The sequence below is a fragment of the Rhinatrema bivittatum genome, unplaced genomic scaffold (assembly GCF_901001135.1).
Source record: "Rhinatrema bivittatum unplaced genomic scaffold, aRhiBiv1.1, whole genome shotgun sequence".
Classification (NCBI taxonomy): domain Eukaryota; kingdom Metazoa; phylum Chordata; class Amphibia; order Gymnophiona; family Rhinatrematidae; genus Rhinatrema; species Rhinatrema bivittatum.
In genome coordinates, this window is record NW_021820744.1 from 1 (window position 1) to 13891 (window position 13891).

The window sequence follows — 13891 nt, forward strand, 5'->3', positions numbered from 1 at the left end:
GACAAAGCCATGGGGCCTGATGGGATTCATCCAAGGATTCTGAGGGAGCTCAGAGATGTGCTGGCGGGTCGCTGTGTGACCTGTTCATAGATCCCTAGAAACGGGAGTGGTGCCGAGTGATTGGAGAAGAGCGGTGGTGGTCCCGCTTCACAAGAGTGGGAACAGAGAGAGGCTGGTAACTACAGACCGGTTAGCCTCACTTCGGTGGTGGGAAAAGTAATGGAGTCACTGTTGAAAGAGAGAATAGTGAAATATCTACAGTCCGGAGAATTGATGGACCAGAGGCAGCATGGATTCACCAGGGGAAGATCCTGTCAGACAAATCTGATTGACTTTTCGACTGGGTAACCAAGGAATTGGATCAAGGAAGAGCGCTAGATGTCATCTACTTGGATTTCAGCAAAGCTTTTGATACGGTTCCGCACAGGAGACTGGTGAATAAAACAAAAAGCTTGGGAGTGAGTGCCGAAGTGGTGACCTGGATTGCAAACTGGTTGACGGACAGAAGACAATGCGTGATGGTAAATGGAACTTTCTCTGAAGAGAGAGCGGTTTTAAGTGGTGTACCGCAAGGATCGGTGTTGTTGGACCGGTCCTGTTCAATATCTTTGTGAGCGACATTGCGGACGGGATAGAAGGTAAGGTTTGTCTTTTTGCGGACGACACTAAGATCTGCAACAGAGTGGACACGCCGGAAGGAGGTGGAGAGAATGAGACGGGATTGTAAGGAAGCTGGAAGAGTGGTCGAGAGATATGGCAGCTGAAATTCAATGCCAAGAAGTGCAAAGTCATATGCATTTGGGGAGTGGAAATCCGAATGAACTGTAATTCGATTGGGGGGGGAAAGGCTGATGTGCACGGAGCAGGAGAGAGACCTTGGGGTGATAGTGTCTAATGATATGAAGTCGGCGAAACCAATGCGACAAGAGCGATTGCAAAAGCCAGAAGAATGCTGGGATGCATAGAGAGAGGAATATCGAGTAAGAAAAGGGAAGTGATAATCCCCTTGTACAGGTCCTTGGTGAGGCCTCACCTGGAGTACTGTGTTCAGTTCTGGAGACCGTATCTACAAAGAGACAAGGACAAGTTGGAGGCGGTACAGAGAAGGGCGACCAGGAAGGTGGAGGGTCTTCATCGGTTGACATACGAGGAGAGATTGAAGAATCTAAATATGTACACCCTGGAGGAAAGGAGGAGCAGGGGTGATATGATTCAAACTTTCAGATACTTGAAAAACTTTTAACGATCCAAAGACAATGACAAACCTTTTTCCAACAGAAAAAATCAGCAGAACCAGAGGTCACGAGCTGAGGCTCCAAGGAGGAAGACTAAGAACCAATGTCAGGAAGAATTTCTTCACGGAGAGAGTGGTGGATGCCTGGAATGCCCCTTCCGGAGGAAGTGGTGAAGTCCAAAACTGTGAAGAGCACTTCAAAGGGGCATGGGATAAATATTGTGGATCCATCAGGTCCAGAGGACGCATATAAAGAGCAGGTAGTAAAATACTGCACGGAGCGGCAGTAGCCACAGAGGCATTCACGGAGCGGGATTGCCAGTGGGCCAGTGGTAGGTGTCCACCTTCATGGAGCGGAAGGATGTAGGGCTGTCCATCTCCAATTAAATAAAAAACAAAAACAAAAAACAAAACAGGGATGGGATCCATCAGGTCTAGAGGACACAAGAAAAGAGCAGGTAGTAAAAGACTGCACGGAGCGGCAGTAGCCACAGAGGCACAGAGGCACAGAGTAGCCACAGAGGCACAGAGTAGCCACAGAGGTAGGTGTCCACCTTCATGGAGCGGAAGGATGTAGGGCTGTCATCTCCCAATTAAATAAAAAACAAAAACAAAAAACAAAACAGGGATGGGATCCATCAGGGTCTAGAGGACACATATAAAGAGCAGGTAGTAAAATACTGCACGGAGCGGCAGTAGCCCACAGAGGCATTCACGGAGCGAGATGCCAGTGGCCAGTGGTAGGTGTCCATATAAAGAGCAGGTAGTAAAATACTGCACAGAGCGGCAGTAGCCACAGAGGCATTCACGGAGCGGGATGCCAGTGGCCAGTGGTAGGTGTCCACCTTCACGGAGCGGAAGGATGGAGGGCTGTCATCTCCCAATTAAATAAATAATAAAAAAACCCAGGGATGGGATCCATCAGTTCTAGAGGACGCATATAAAGAGCAGGTAGTAAAACACTGCATGGAGCGGCAGTAGCCACAGAGGCATTAACGGAGCGGGATGCCAGTGGCCCGGTGGTAGGTGTCCACCTTCACAGAGTAGAAGGATGAAGGGCATCCATCTCCCAATTAAAAAAAGAAAAGAAAAAAAGAAAAAAAAAACAGGGATGGTTTCATGGGCTTATAGGTATTACCAATTATTAGGCTTTTCAATATTTGATTGATAGTTAATGTGACTTTCAAGGCATTCTTCACTTTCGGTGCATGTCCCGGCATGACTCCTTGCTTTCAATGACAGGGGAAAAGAAAAAACTGATACTTCACACATTTCCAGCATTGCCCTCTGCTTTCATGGCAGAGAGCTATGCTGCGCGTTACCCAACTAATCAAACTTAATATTTCACTTTGGAAGCAGCCTCCAGCACTGCTCTCTACATTAATGGTGGGGGTGAAAAGGGAATTAGAACATAAGGTTACTAAGAGCCAAGAGAAACAGTTAAGTATGAGAACAAATGTGTGAAGCTTGCTGGGCAGACTGGATGGACCGGTTGGTCTTCTTCTGCCGTCATTTCTATGTTTCTATGTTTCTATGTTTAATAACTTAGCGTTGTTCTAGAATTAATTGTTTAATTGAACACGAAAGATAAACTCAAAAAAGTACTACACAGAAGGGGCCTGATTTACTAAGGCTTTTTCCCATCTCTGTGTCTATGGGAGAAAAAAAAAAGCTGAAAGGTAGATTTTGAAAGCCTTGCGTGAACAAAAACGGCCATTTACGCGCGTATGTGTAGCCCGAGCGGAAGCTGCGCGAATTTTAAATAGCTGGGAAGGGCGCACGTAAATTGATATACTCGTCAAGAAAAGGTGGGCGGAGAAAGGGGCAGGGCGTGGGCGATCCAGAGATAGAATTGACACACGTAGCCTCTAATGGAATAGACTTCATTTTTGGGTAATTGCCAGGTTCTTCTACCTGCTTCTACCGCGTAAGTGGGATTTTTAGTAGACTCGCATGCCAACGCCATTTCCAGTTTTCCCAATTCATTCCCAGTTCGCCCAGGTCAGGGGTAGGACTTCCAAACCCCCCTAGGTTAATAGCCTCCCTTCTCACCTGTTAGCCCTAGCTTTAAAAGCCCACTGATCTGCCTATAACTTTTTGGTTTACTACTTACACGCCATCCATAGCAGAAGTAAAGTTACGCAGTAGAGGACAACGGCGCGCGCCTATGTGCACGAGTAGTATTTACATGCAAATTTGAAGGTGAAATCCAGGGACGTCCATGCCCCGCCCAGACCACGCCCACCCCGTTTTCAGGATATTTTTTTTATCTGTGCTCGTACGTGCATACGCGAGCAGCCTTTAAAATCCACTCTGTGCGCCAGCCTGACGATATTTGCGCATCTTCTGGTTTTGGCATTCACTGCACTTGGCTCTTAAATTCGCCTTTATGTGTTCCTGTTGTGCCTGCGTAGATAATTTGTTAAATAAGCTTTCAAGCTTCTGCAGAGGTTGTTGAGGAAAAAAAAGTTATTGCAAGTTGCAGGCTTCCATATTAGTTATATTGCGTGTAATTTACTTTTAAATGACAAGCCCTTCTGTAATATTACTTGAAACACAACTGCCGACAAGTAATGAGAGATGTTTGAATTACATATTGCATGGCCGCACTGTGACCGTGGATTGGAAAGTCAAGCTATAAGCAAGGCCCCCAGTTTCCTTTGGTAGCTTAGGGTCTGAAAATTCTGCACTGCAGAGATTTAAGTTCTGTGGCATATTTGTTTGCTAATAGTTGATATGCACATTAAATGGCTTTTTCTAGAAAATCTTTCATTTTTATAAACAACTTTTTTAAAAAAATAACCATTTTATACCTTTTTTGTGTGGATTATGTATTCTTCAGAATGTTTCCATTTTGTTTTTTATTTTACTCTAATATTTCTCTCTCTTTTCTCCCTTTTATACTTTTCATTCCACTTTTTTTTTTTATATTTCTCCTGTGGGATTGGGGTAAACTGGGGACCTTGACTATAGCCTTTAACTGTTTCCATCACTGAAACAGTCTGAATTATTTTTGTCTATAGATCATCTAGACACAAATATATAATTTGGGATTGTGTAAGTACATTATGAGGTCAGTATTCAGCATCACTTAGCTAGTTCATGTTGTACTTAGCCAGCTAAGATGTGCTATCTGACTGGTGTCCACTTATCCTGCTGTTTATTCAGCTGAACAGTTATCCAGTTAAAAGAAGGGCGGGATGAGAGCTTTCTATCCAGCTTAATTTAACTGGGTAAGTGCCAGTTTTCAGCCTTATCCAACTTAGTTAACCTGAATAAGTCTAGGACAGCTATTTGGCTGTCTTATAGTTAGTTGGATAAACATCCAGCTAACAATAAGATGATAGAATATATTTAGCAGTGCAGTCACACCACTGAATATCTCAGCCACGTTAGCCGGATAGGTTTATCTGGCTGGATTGCAGCTGACTATTGGCCTCTATGCATTTATAATATGTTTGTTTGCGGAGTGTTACATGTCCATAATGAGAAAATAAAAATGTTTTTAGTAATTTTACAGGTTTCTAAATATTTTCTTTCACTGTTCTTTTTATAGTACAAGTTACAAATACTGACAAAGCTTGCTACAGAGTTGAGCAAGTATATGCTGGAGAAGGTAGCAGAAGATACCAGCAGTATTTTGAGGTCACCAATGCCTGGAACAGTTGTAGCAGTTTCTGTCAAACCTGGAGATGTGGTAAGATATGATTTTGTTATTGCTAACTTTGTAGCATCTTGCTCAGTTCTCTTTCAAAAATACTTTGGGGTGAATTTTCAAAACTTTACCTGCGTAAAACTTAGTATATACGTGCGTAAATATCCTCTATTTGTGATGGGTGGTGTGGGTGAGAGCCCTTGTTACTGTGATGTGGTTGACGCGGTCTCGTAGGCGAACCTACGAGGCCTATGTCAACAGCTGCCGAACGCACCCTGGAGCTTCACCTATACCAGTCGCCTCCTCTGCAGGTTAAGCCCTTGGGTTTTTGCGACTGTCAGAGCTTAGGTGGGTCCCTTGGGTGGTCTGGAAGACAAGTCTGAGGGCACGCCCGGGGTCAGGACAGGCAGCAGACAGGAAGGCAGCAGATGCACCAAGATCGGGGCGTGCTGCGGACAAACGTGATCAGGTCCAGGCAGCAGGCAATCATGGTCAGCTCCAAGCAAAAGGCCAAAATATGGAGAATCAGGCCAAGGATAAATGAAGACAAACAAAGAACACTGGATGATATGAACGGGAGAAGGCACCAGTGGACAAGGATGTGGCAAGGCTGGACAAGATGGCTGCATGAGGTAAGGCTGTGCAGGAAGACTGGACAAGGCAAGGAAGCAGAAACTCAAGAGCAACGCGCACTGCAAACATAGGAGACCTATTGCCAAGCACCAGTGAGTCATCCGAGGAGCCCTTATATAATAAGGGCTGGATGACATCATCAAAGGGGCACTGCAGGGACTTTCCCACTGAGGGTTGTTTAAGAGAAATAGTTGTGCGTGAACCCGTCTTAGGAGGTTTTGGAACAAGAACAGCAAGGCGGTGTGTGGAACCGCATTCAGCAACGTTCCTGCCACATCTGGGCCTTCTGGAACCATTGGGGTAAGCACAGCAGCTTGCAAGGCCAACACTACTCACATAATTCTGATTTTATAATACGCAGATATTTTCACTTTTGCATTCACAGATTAATGCATAAAAAGGAGAGGCCTAGAGCTATTCCAGGGCAGGGCCAACAGTTACACATATAAATTGCTATTTTAAAATACACGCGTGTACATTTGCAAAGTTATTTGCATATTTGAACACCTGCTAATTATATGGCATATTAAACGTGTTTAATGTGTCATACTGATTCGGTATGAGGTCTAAGTGAACTGGGAGGAGTTCAAACTGAAGATCCACTGGAAAAGAACTTGCTGAAATGATGGACTAATCAGTAAACCGGTTATTTTCTGGTTAACTACCCGCATTCAATGCATTGTTGGACGTGTTTTCAATACATTGCATGTATTTGTGCATAAGCGTGCATATACCTGTATGCTGTGGGGTAGGGATGCATATTTTATAAAATGCACTTATATCACATGTGCGGGTTATAAATACTCGCATAGATCTGTACGCAGCCATGGAAGTGCATAAATGCTGCACGTGCTTCTGTTTGAAAGTTATCATCCATATTTGAAAATGCGACTTGGTTGCTTTGTGTTCAGTGCCTGTCACCCTTTTTTTGTTGCCATTTCCAGAGCAATGACAGAATAGTGCGAGGGAACAAGTGTGTGCTGTGCACGTTGACGCGGTACCCCGATACGTTTGGTGGGTGGCAGTAACATTAACATCCCCTCCTTGGGTCCATGGGAAATAAAATGATATGATCCACACCTGCTCGGTACTATGTGTTAAATGTAAAATGCGTACATTAAGGCCACTCCATGGAGAAATCCCGCTTGCTAAGAGACCCGAAATTAAAGATAGCTCATGCGATTTTCTTTCTTCCTGAGCCCCCTCGAGGTTTAACTCACACCCACCATAGTGAAAACCCTGCTCCCCTTTTTGCCCCTAAAGTCCCAGAGAGCCCCTCCCAAGGCAGTTTCCCTCTCCCTCCCAATACACGACCCCAAAAAGTCTGAAGATCTCCCTCGGAGAACCCCCCCCCCCAATCCATCTCCAAAAATCTGCGTTCTATGGGGCTTTTCTGGTCCTCCTAATTCCCTCGTCCCACCAAAAAAAGATCCCCTCACTGGCCAACCCCACCTCTCTGGTATGGAAAGCTACGATTTTGGAGGTCCCCGTTATCTTCAGCATCAGTGGGGCCTTCCTGTCACTGAACCTCATGGAATAATATCAATGTGTGTCCATACTGTGCAGTTATTTCTATTCATTGTATAATGATTGCAGCATTCAGATATTGACATACCGGCACCAATTTATTTCCGTAGAGTGTGACTTAGTTGTAAGCGTCTATTTAGATTTATGTAGTCCCAGTTCAGATCTATGCTCTATATTGTGATCACTATCTGGATAAAATATCTCTTCCTCTGAATTTTTGTTTTAGTAATGTAGCAAGCTGCAGTGATCCGAAAACTTTCTTCAGACTAGAGCCATATCCACCGTATGGCCATAAAGCACCCCTGCCCAAAGGGCATCGTGGCACCTCCCCGCTGGGGACAGCTTTCAGGCACCAAGCATCGGGAAGTGCTACAGCTCCCTCGCAGTGCTACAAAAGAAAAGCTGCCTCTCTCTTTCCCATTTGTAGCCCCCGAAACCAAAAAAAAAAAAAAAGTGCTTGCACTTGCTGCTTGTAATTTCAAAGATGTCACTTTTGGGCATAGTCCACAGAGCCGAGGAAGACGTGGTGCTTCTGCCAGCTTCTGAGGGGGCCTGTACGGGCCGGAGACAGCTGTTGCTCAGAGGCATTTTCTCTTAGGGTCTGACCAATGGCGCCAGGAGCCTGAAGCATCTGGCATCCTCCTGCAGCTGATTCGTTTCCCTTTCCTGTGGTTCTAGCAGCCTGTCTAGACGGGAAAGAGAGGAGGCAGCAGCAGCTGGATCCAGGAGGAGGTCTAGACGGGAAAGAGAGGAGGCAGCAGCAGCTGGATCCAGGAGGAGGTCTAGACGGGAAAGAGAGGAGGCAGCAGCAGCTGGATCCAGGAGGAGGTCTAGACGGGAAAGAGAGGAGGCAGCAGCAGCTGGATCCAGGAGGAGGTCTAGACGGGAAAGAGAGGAGGCAGCAGCAGCCGGATCCAGGAGGAGGTCTAGACGGGAAAGAGAGGAGGCAGCAGCAGCCGGATCCAGGAGGAGGTCTAGACGGGAAAGAGAGGAGGCAGCAACAGCCGGATCCAGGAGGAGGTCTAGACGGGAAAGAGAGGAGGCAGCAACAGCCGGATCCAGGAGGAGGTCTAGACGGGAAAGAGAGGAGGCAGCAACAGCCGGATCCAGGAGGAGGTCTAGACGGGAAAGAGAGGAGGCAGCAGCAGCCGGATCCAGGAGGAGGTCTAGACGGGAAAGAGAGGAGGCAGCCAGCAGCCGGATCCAGGAGGAGGTCTAGACGGGAAAGAGAGGAGGCAGCAGCAGCCGGATCCAGGAGGAGGTCTAGACGGGAAAGAGAGGAGGCAGCAGCAGCTGGATCCAGGAGGAGGTTAGGCGCATGGGGCTGCTGGCTGCGCTCTCCTGCTGGTCGGGCCGCAGGGAACGGGGGGGTAGAAAGGTGACGAGGTGAGATGAGCGAGAAGGTGAGGCGGGGCTTGGACAATGCAAGATGAGGGGGGGAGGTGTGGAGGATGATAAGGTGAGGGCTAGGGATCGGAAGGTGATGAAGGAGAGGGGAAGAGGTGGTTCAAAGGTGATGGAGGATGGAAGGTGATGATCATATTTCTTTTATAAAACCTTTTTGCATAAACTTTTATTTAACTACATAAAAACATGACTTTGTTAAACACTTTCTGAAAATCTAAATCTACTGGTTCACCTTTATCCACATGTTTCTTAACCCCTTCAAAAAAAAAGTGAAGCAGATTTGTGAGGCAAGACTTGCCCTGGGTAAAGCCATGCTGACTTTGTTCCATTAAACCATGTCTTTCTATATGTTCTGTGATTTTGATGTTTAGAACACTTTCCACTATTTTTCCCGGCACTGAAGTCAGGCTAACCGGTCTGTAGTTTCCCGGATCACCCCTGGAGCCCTTTTTAAATATTGGGGTTACATTGGGTAGTCTTCAGGTACAATGGATGATTTAATGATAGGTTACAAATTTTAACTAAAAGCTCAAACATTTCATCTTTGAATTCCTTCAGAACCCTAGGATGCATACCATCTGGTCCAGGTGATTTGCTACTGTTTAGTTTGTCAATCTAGCAGACTACATCTTCCAGGTTCACAATGATTTGGTTCTGTTCATCTAACTCATCACCCCTGAAAACCATCTCCAGAACCAGTATCTCCCCAACATCCTCATTAATAAACACAGAATCAAATAATTTAGTCTTTCTGCAATGGCCTTATCTAGCTAAATGCTGACTTTTCAATATTTCCCCCACTTACCCAACTAAGTTTAGCCAGATAATTTATTTACCATCTAAAATGAAGCCCGATTATACAGGGGCATGTTGGGGGTGTTCCTGGGTGGAGTTAACTGAATGTTATTTGGCCAACTCTGGTTGTGCTGTAGGGTAGTCCTAAATATAGCTCGGTACAGTTATTCAGGTATCATTAATAGTGTGGTTGCACCACTGAATATCCCTCCAAAGTTTGCCAGATAAGTTTATCCAACTAACTTTGCAATCTGGCCGGTGATTGAATATCACTCCCTTGAAAAGTAACTTTCAAACCGGTGTGCGAGACGCCCAGGGACACGGCCATCTATCATGCACGCAGGCGTGTTGTAAAATAGTTGACCACGCGCACGTGTGCCAGGTTTTAAGTGTGCGCGCGCATGGGTGTGCAAATCCTGCTTCTACTGCGTAAATCGGGGATTTTAAAAGGGGCGTGCACGACACTAATTTCTAGTTCATCCCCAGTTCGCCCAGTTAAGGAGTAGGTTTAATAGCCTTCACTTCCCCTAGTTAGCCCCGTCCCTTAAAATCCCGCAGATCTGCCTGTTTTTCTTTATTTTATAACTTACGCTTCCTCCATAGCAGAAGTCGACCTTCGCGGCAGGGGATCTGTGCGGGCGCACACATCTCCGGTTCACGCCCATTCCCCGCTCCTTTTTTGAAATCTTTGGAGAAATGCACACATCCAGGCAGCTTTGGAAATCCGCTCGGCACACGCGAGCCCGACATATTCGCACATCCCCTTAATTAATGCATACGCCGGGCTTTTAAAATTCACCTTTTAGTGTTTATTCTCCCTGTTTTCTCATGAGAGAGAGAGTGTCAGAAGTACAATCCCTTTCCTCATTATTACCAAGAAAGAACTCTCTGTCTAGCAGACGGACATATTTTCTCTGCTTATGAATATATCTGCCCGCATTTGTGTATATATGAATCTATAGAAGGTCCCTGGCCACAGCCTCATAACTCCCATAACAGCCCATGGGAACAGTTTTTTTAAGCTTTCTTCCTTTCAAGGGAAAAATAGGAAATCTAGCTACGATAAACAATGTCACTTAACTTTGAAAAGGCCATCCTCTACTAAGAACTACTAGCTACAGGCTTGCATGGCCAGGATCACTTTTAAAGAAACAGTACTGCTTTCTCCACAAATCACAAAATTCACCTTTTTTTAAAACAATTTGATCAGATCCTACATGTCGCTCAATCCTATAGACCCAAGCTAATGCTGTCACCTACCTCATTAACCTTATGCTCATATCTTTTTCATTTCCAGCCCTACATGGCATGCTAATGTATAAGCATAAATGTAAATGACCAAAACATACCTATGACAATCCCAAAATGTTGCAAGGTTGGTATCACAATCAAGACCAATTAAACTGGTATACAAGCAGGCATCCAGCCTTAAGAGTGTGAAAAACAGGTGTTGGAGGGTAAACATTGGTCTTGATTGTGAAACTAACCTTGCAACAAGCATAAATATATACAGAGCATGTATAGTTAATATTTTTCTACAAAATCAGTTTGTCACGGTGGGGTTGAAAAGGGAACAAGTAGTAATTAAAAACACCCACAAAAAATGCAAACCATTGTATCAAAAGTACATGGCGAGACTGTAGGCAGTAAACAGCCCCACATCCAAAAGGGCCATCATTCCCTAGCATAGAGATGGGCAACTCCAGACCTCAAGTGCCTCAGTCAGACCTAGCTGAATATGCATAATATATGTCTGCAAACATATGCATTCTGTCATGTATATTCATTGTGGATATCCTGAAATCCCAACCTGTTTGCGGCACTCGAGGACTGGAGTTGCTTACCTCTGCCCTACCACGTGCATGCACTGAGTAATGTAAACCTTGGATGTGTCAGGCCCTTAATACGTGGAGCTTGAGAACCAGTCTAAATACGGAATAAAAGGAAAATTCTGAACAAATGATGCAAAGAGAAAAAACACTTATAATGATGCACAGAAATAGCACAGCTATAAATAACAGAAGTGAAAACATGCAGAATATTATAAAATATAGAACAGCTAGTAGTGAATTCACAGAGTATGCTCCTTCTTGACACCTCCTCTCCTCACCTCCTCTCCTCACCACCTCTCCTTCCCATCGCCACCCCCTGCCCCCTTGTACAGTTCCTACCCCACCCCGCCTCCCCTATGCGCTTCATCCCCCACCCCCGCGCTACCCCCCACTTTGTCGTCTCTTGTATATAATTAATTTATGTCCAACCTGGTTAACCACATGTAATCTCATTTAATAACTGTGGCGCCCGTTGGCTCTACAACGTTGGCTCTACAAAGCCTCCAACACTCCTACAAACCACCCATGTAAGAGATCTAGGAGCCTTCTTAGATAATCGTCTTAGCCTCAAACCATTCATTAACAGAACTACCAAAGACTGCTTCCACAAATTACATATCCTGAAAAGAATAAAGCCACTTTTCCACGCGCATGACTTTAGATCAATCCTGCAAGCAATAATCTTCTCCAAACTAGATTATTGCAATTCTCTTCTACTAGGCCTCCCAGCTTCCTACACCAAGCCTCTACAAATGGTACAGAACACAGCAGCCAGAATCCTCACAAACTCTAGAAAAATCGACCACATCTCTCCCATCCTCAAAGACCTTCATTGGTTACCGATCCACTTCAGAATTATGTATAAAACCATCATGATTATCTACAAGAACATCCATCAACACACTCAACTCGACCTACAAATCCCTTTTAAAAAACACACATCAGACAGACCCATCAGGGAACACTACAAAGAATCACTACAGGTTCCACATGCCAAAACCTACCATCATAAATCCTACAGCTCAAGAGCTCTCTCATCAGCAGGTCCAATCCTTTGGAACTCCATCCCACCAGACTTAAGACAAGAACCATGCGCTCCAACTTTTAGGAAAAGACTAAAAACTTGGCTTTTTAAAAAAGCTTTCCCAGATCTGGATTAAATTCCCCACTCATCATCAACATAAACACAAAAGTTAGGAACTGTAAAAAAATTAATCCCACTAACTTCACACGCAGTCACACCAAATTTTTATTATACTTCACAACAATATCATATCTGATCATTTTTCTACACACCTATATTTTATATTTTATAATATTATACATATTTATTAATTGATACAGCTGGTTAAAATGCTAATAGTCGTTCTACAATTCCTTCCCTTTCATATCCAAGTTATTTTTCCATGTTTTTTGTAACTTTCTCACATCCAAAATATTGTTATAATATTTGTTAAGTTTCATACTATATTTGTTGTTGTATTGGGAAATGTTCTTTACTTTGGTACTCTCTGTCTTTACTCACATTGTTAATTGTAAACCGGGTTGATGTGATTCCGATCATGAAACTCGGTATAATAAAAATAATAAATAAATAAATAAATAAATACAGTAAAGTTGTCACCTTTTAACTTCCTATCCTTCCTCCATCTATCATTGTAATTTCCTTTCTCATCATGTCGGTTTACAGACAACTGTTTTTTTTACGAATGCCGGTATATAAAAGTTATAAATAAATAAATAAAATAAATAAACATGTAACACTATTATTACTTTTTTGTTGTACATGTCAAACTGACTTCTATGCAAAACACAGAATTCAGCATTTTAAAGCAAATTTACCAAGAGAAACAGAGAGGCAGGAAGGACAAGTAGATTAGCAAAGGCTCAAAAAGAGAGAAGTGTATTGCCCAGTCAGTAAAGATAAGCAATAAACTTGCTTTAGATTGCACAATAGCAGTACTTTGAGGTATAGGGTGAGCTGAGGATATTGGATATTTTTGTTAGCTGGTTTATGACTCTGCCTCCGTAACGAGAATAGGTTTGGTGTATGTTGATTTGCAGTTAATTTAGTAATATATTTTTGATGGCTGTTTTATATTTATTTTAATGATGTATTTGTTTAATGATGTATTTTTTATTGCACTATTTTTTTTTTTTTTGTAAACTGGTTTAGGTTGTACTTTGGTACAAGGAAGGCAGTCTAGAAATATAAATTAACATAACATATATATTTAGAAAGGAAGACTGAAGGGGAAATAGTAAGAATGAAATATTGGATTAAGTTAAGAGGAAGATCAGAAGAAAGCTGATATGAACAAATATTTTTGCTTGATGTTCACACTAGAAGGTGATGGACCAGTGCAGGGGCGTAGCTGTGGCTGGACCTCAGGGAACCTATACCCACTCACATTTGGCTCAGGCCCCTACCCTTAGCAGCAGGGTCATGCCACATCTGATTCAACCCTTAAAGTGTAACAGAGGAGCCTAGAGACATTGTAATCACTGCCAGTCCATGATCTCCTGCACCTTTAAGAAGGCTAACTGGAACAGAGAAACAACACTGCCTTAGCCATCAAAGTCTTTCTGTTCACTTTTGGTAAGTAATTATTTCTCCCTCTTTTCCACACCTTAAAAGTTTAGGAATGCCTAGCCAGGTGGAAGACTTATTACATAATGTATCTTCAGCTGCTTGTAGAAAGTAACTGCCGTTACCACAGAGGAAAAGTGAGAAACAGAGACAGCTAGGGTGAGAGGAGAATGAAAAGACAAAACATACTAGGTGTTGCCAGAAATTAAAGGGTAAGG

The 13891-nt window shown here is 43.8% G+C and overlaps 1 protein-coding gene across 1 annotated transcript in view; it reads left to right on the forward strand.

Annotated features, from left to right (window-relative positions):
- The first annotated feature begins 4795 nt into the window (after positions 1-4795).
- LOC115082069 (propionyl-CoA carboxylase alpha chain, mitochondrial-like) overlaps positions 4796-13891 on the forward strand; it is a 61443-nt gene continuing 52347 nt past the window's right edge. Inside the window, exon 1 of the mRNA XM_029586335.1 lies at positions 4796-4931. Within this exon, the coding sequence (XP_029442195.1) occupies positions 4839-4931 (93 nt within the window). The 5' untranslated portion in view covers positions 4796-4838. The remainder of the gene's footprint in view (positions 4932-13891) is intronic.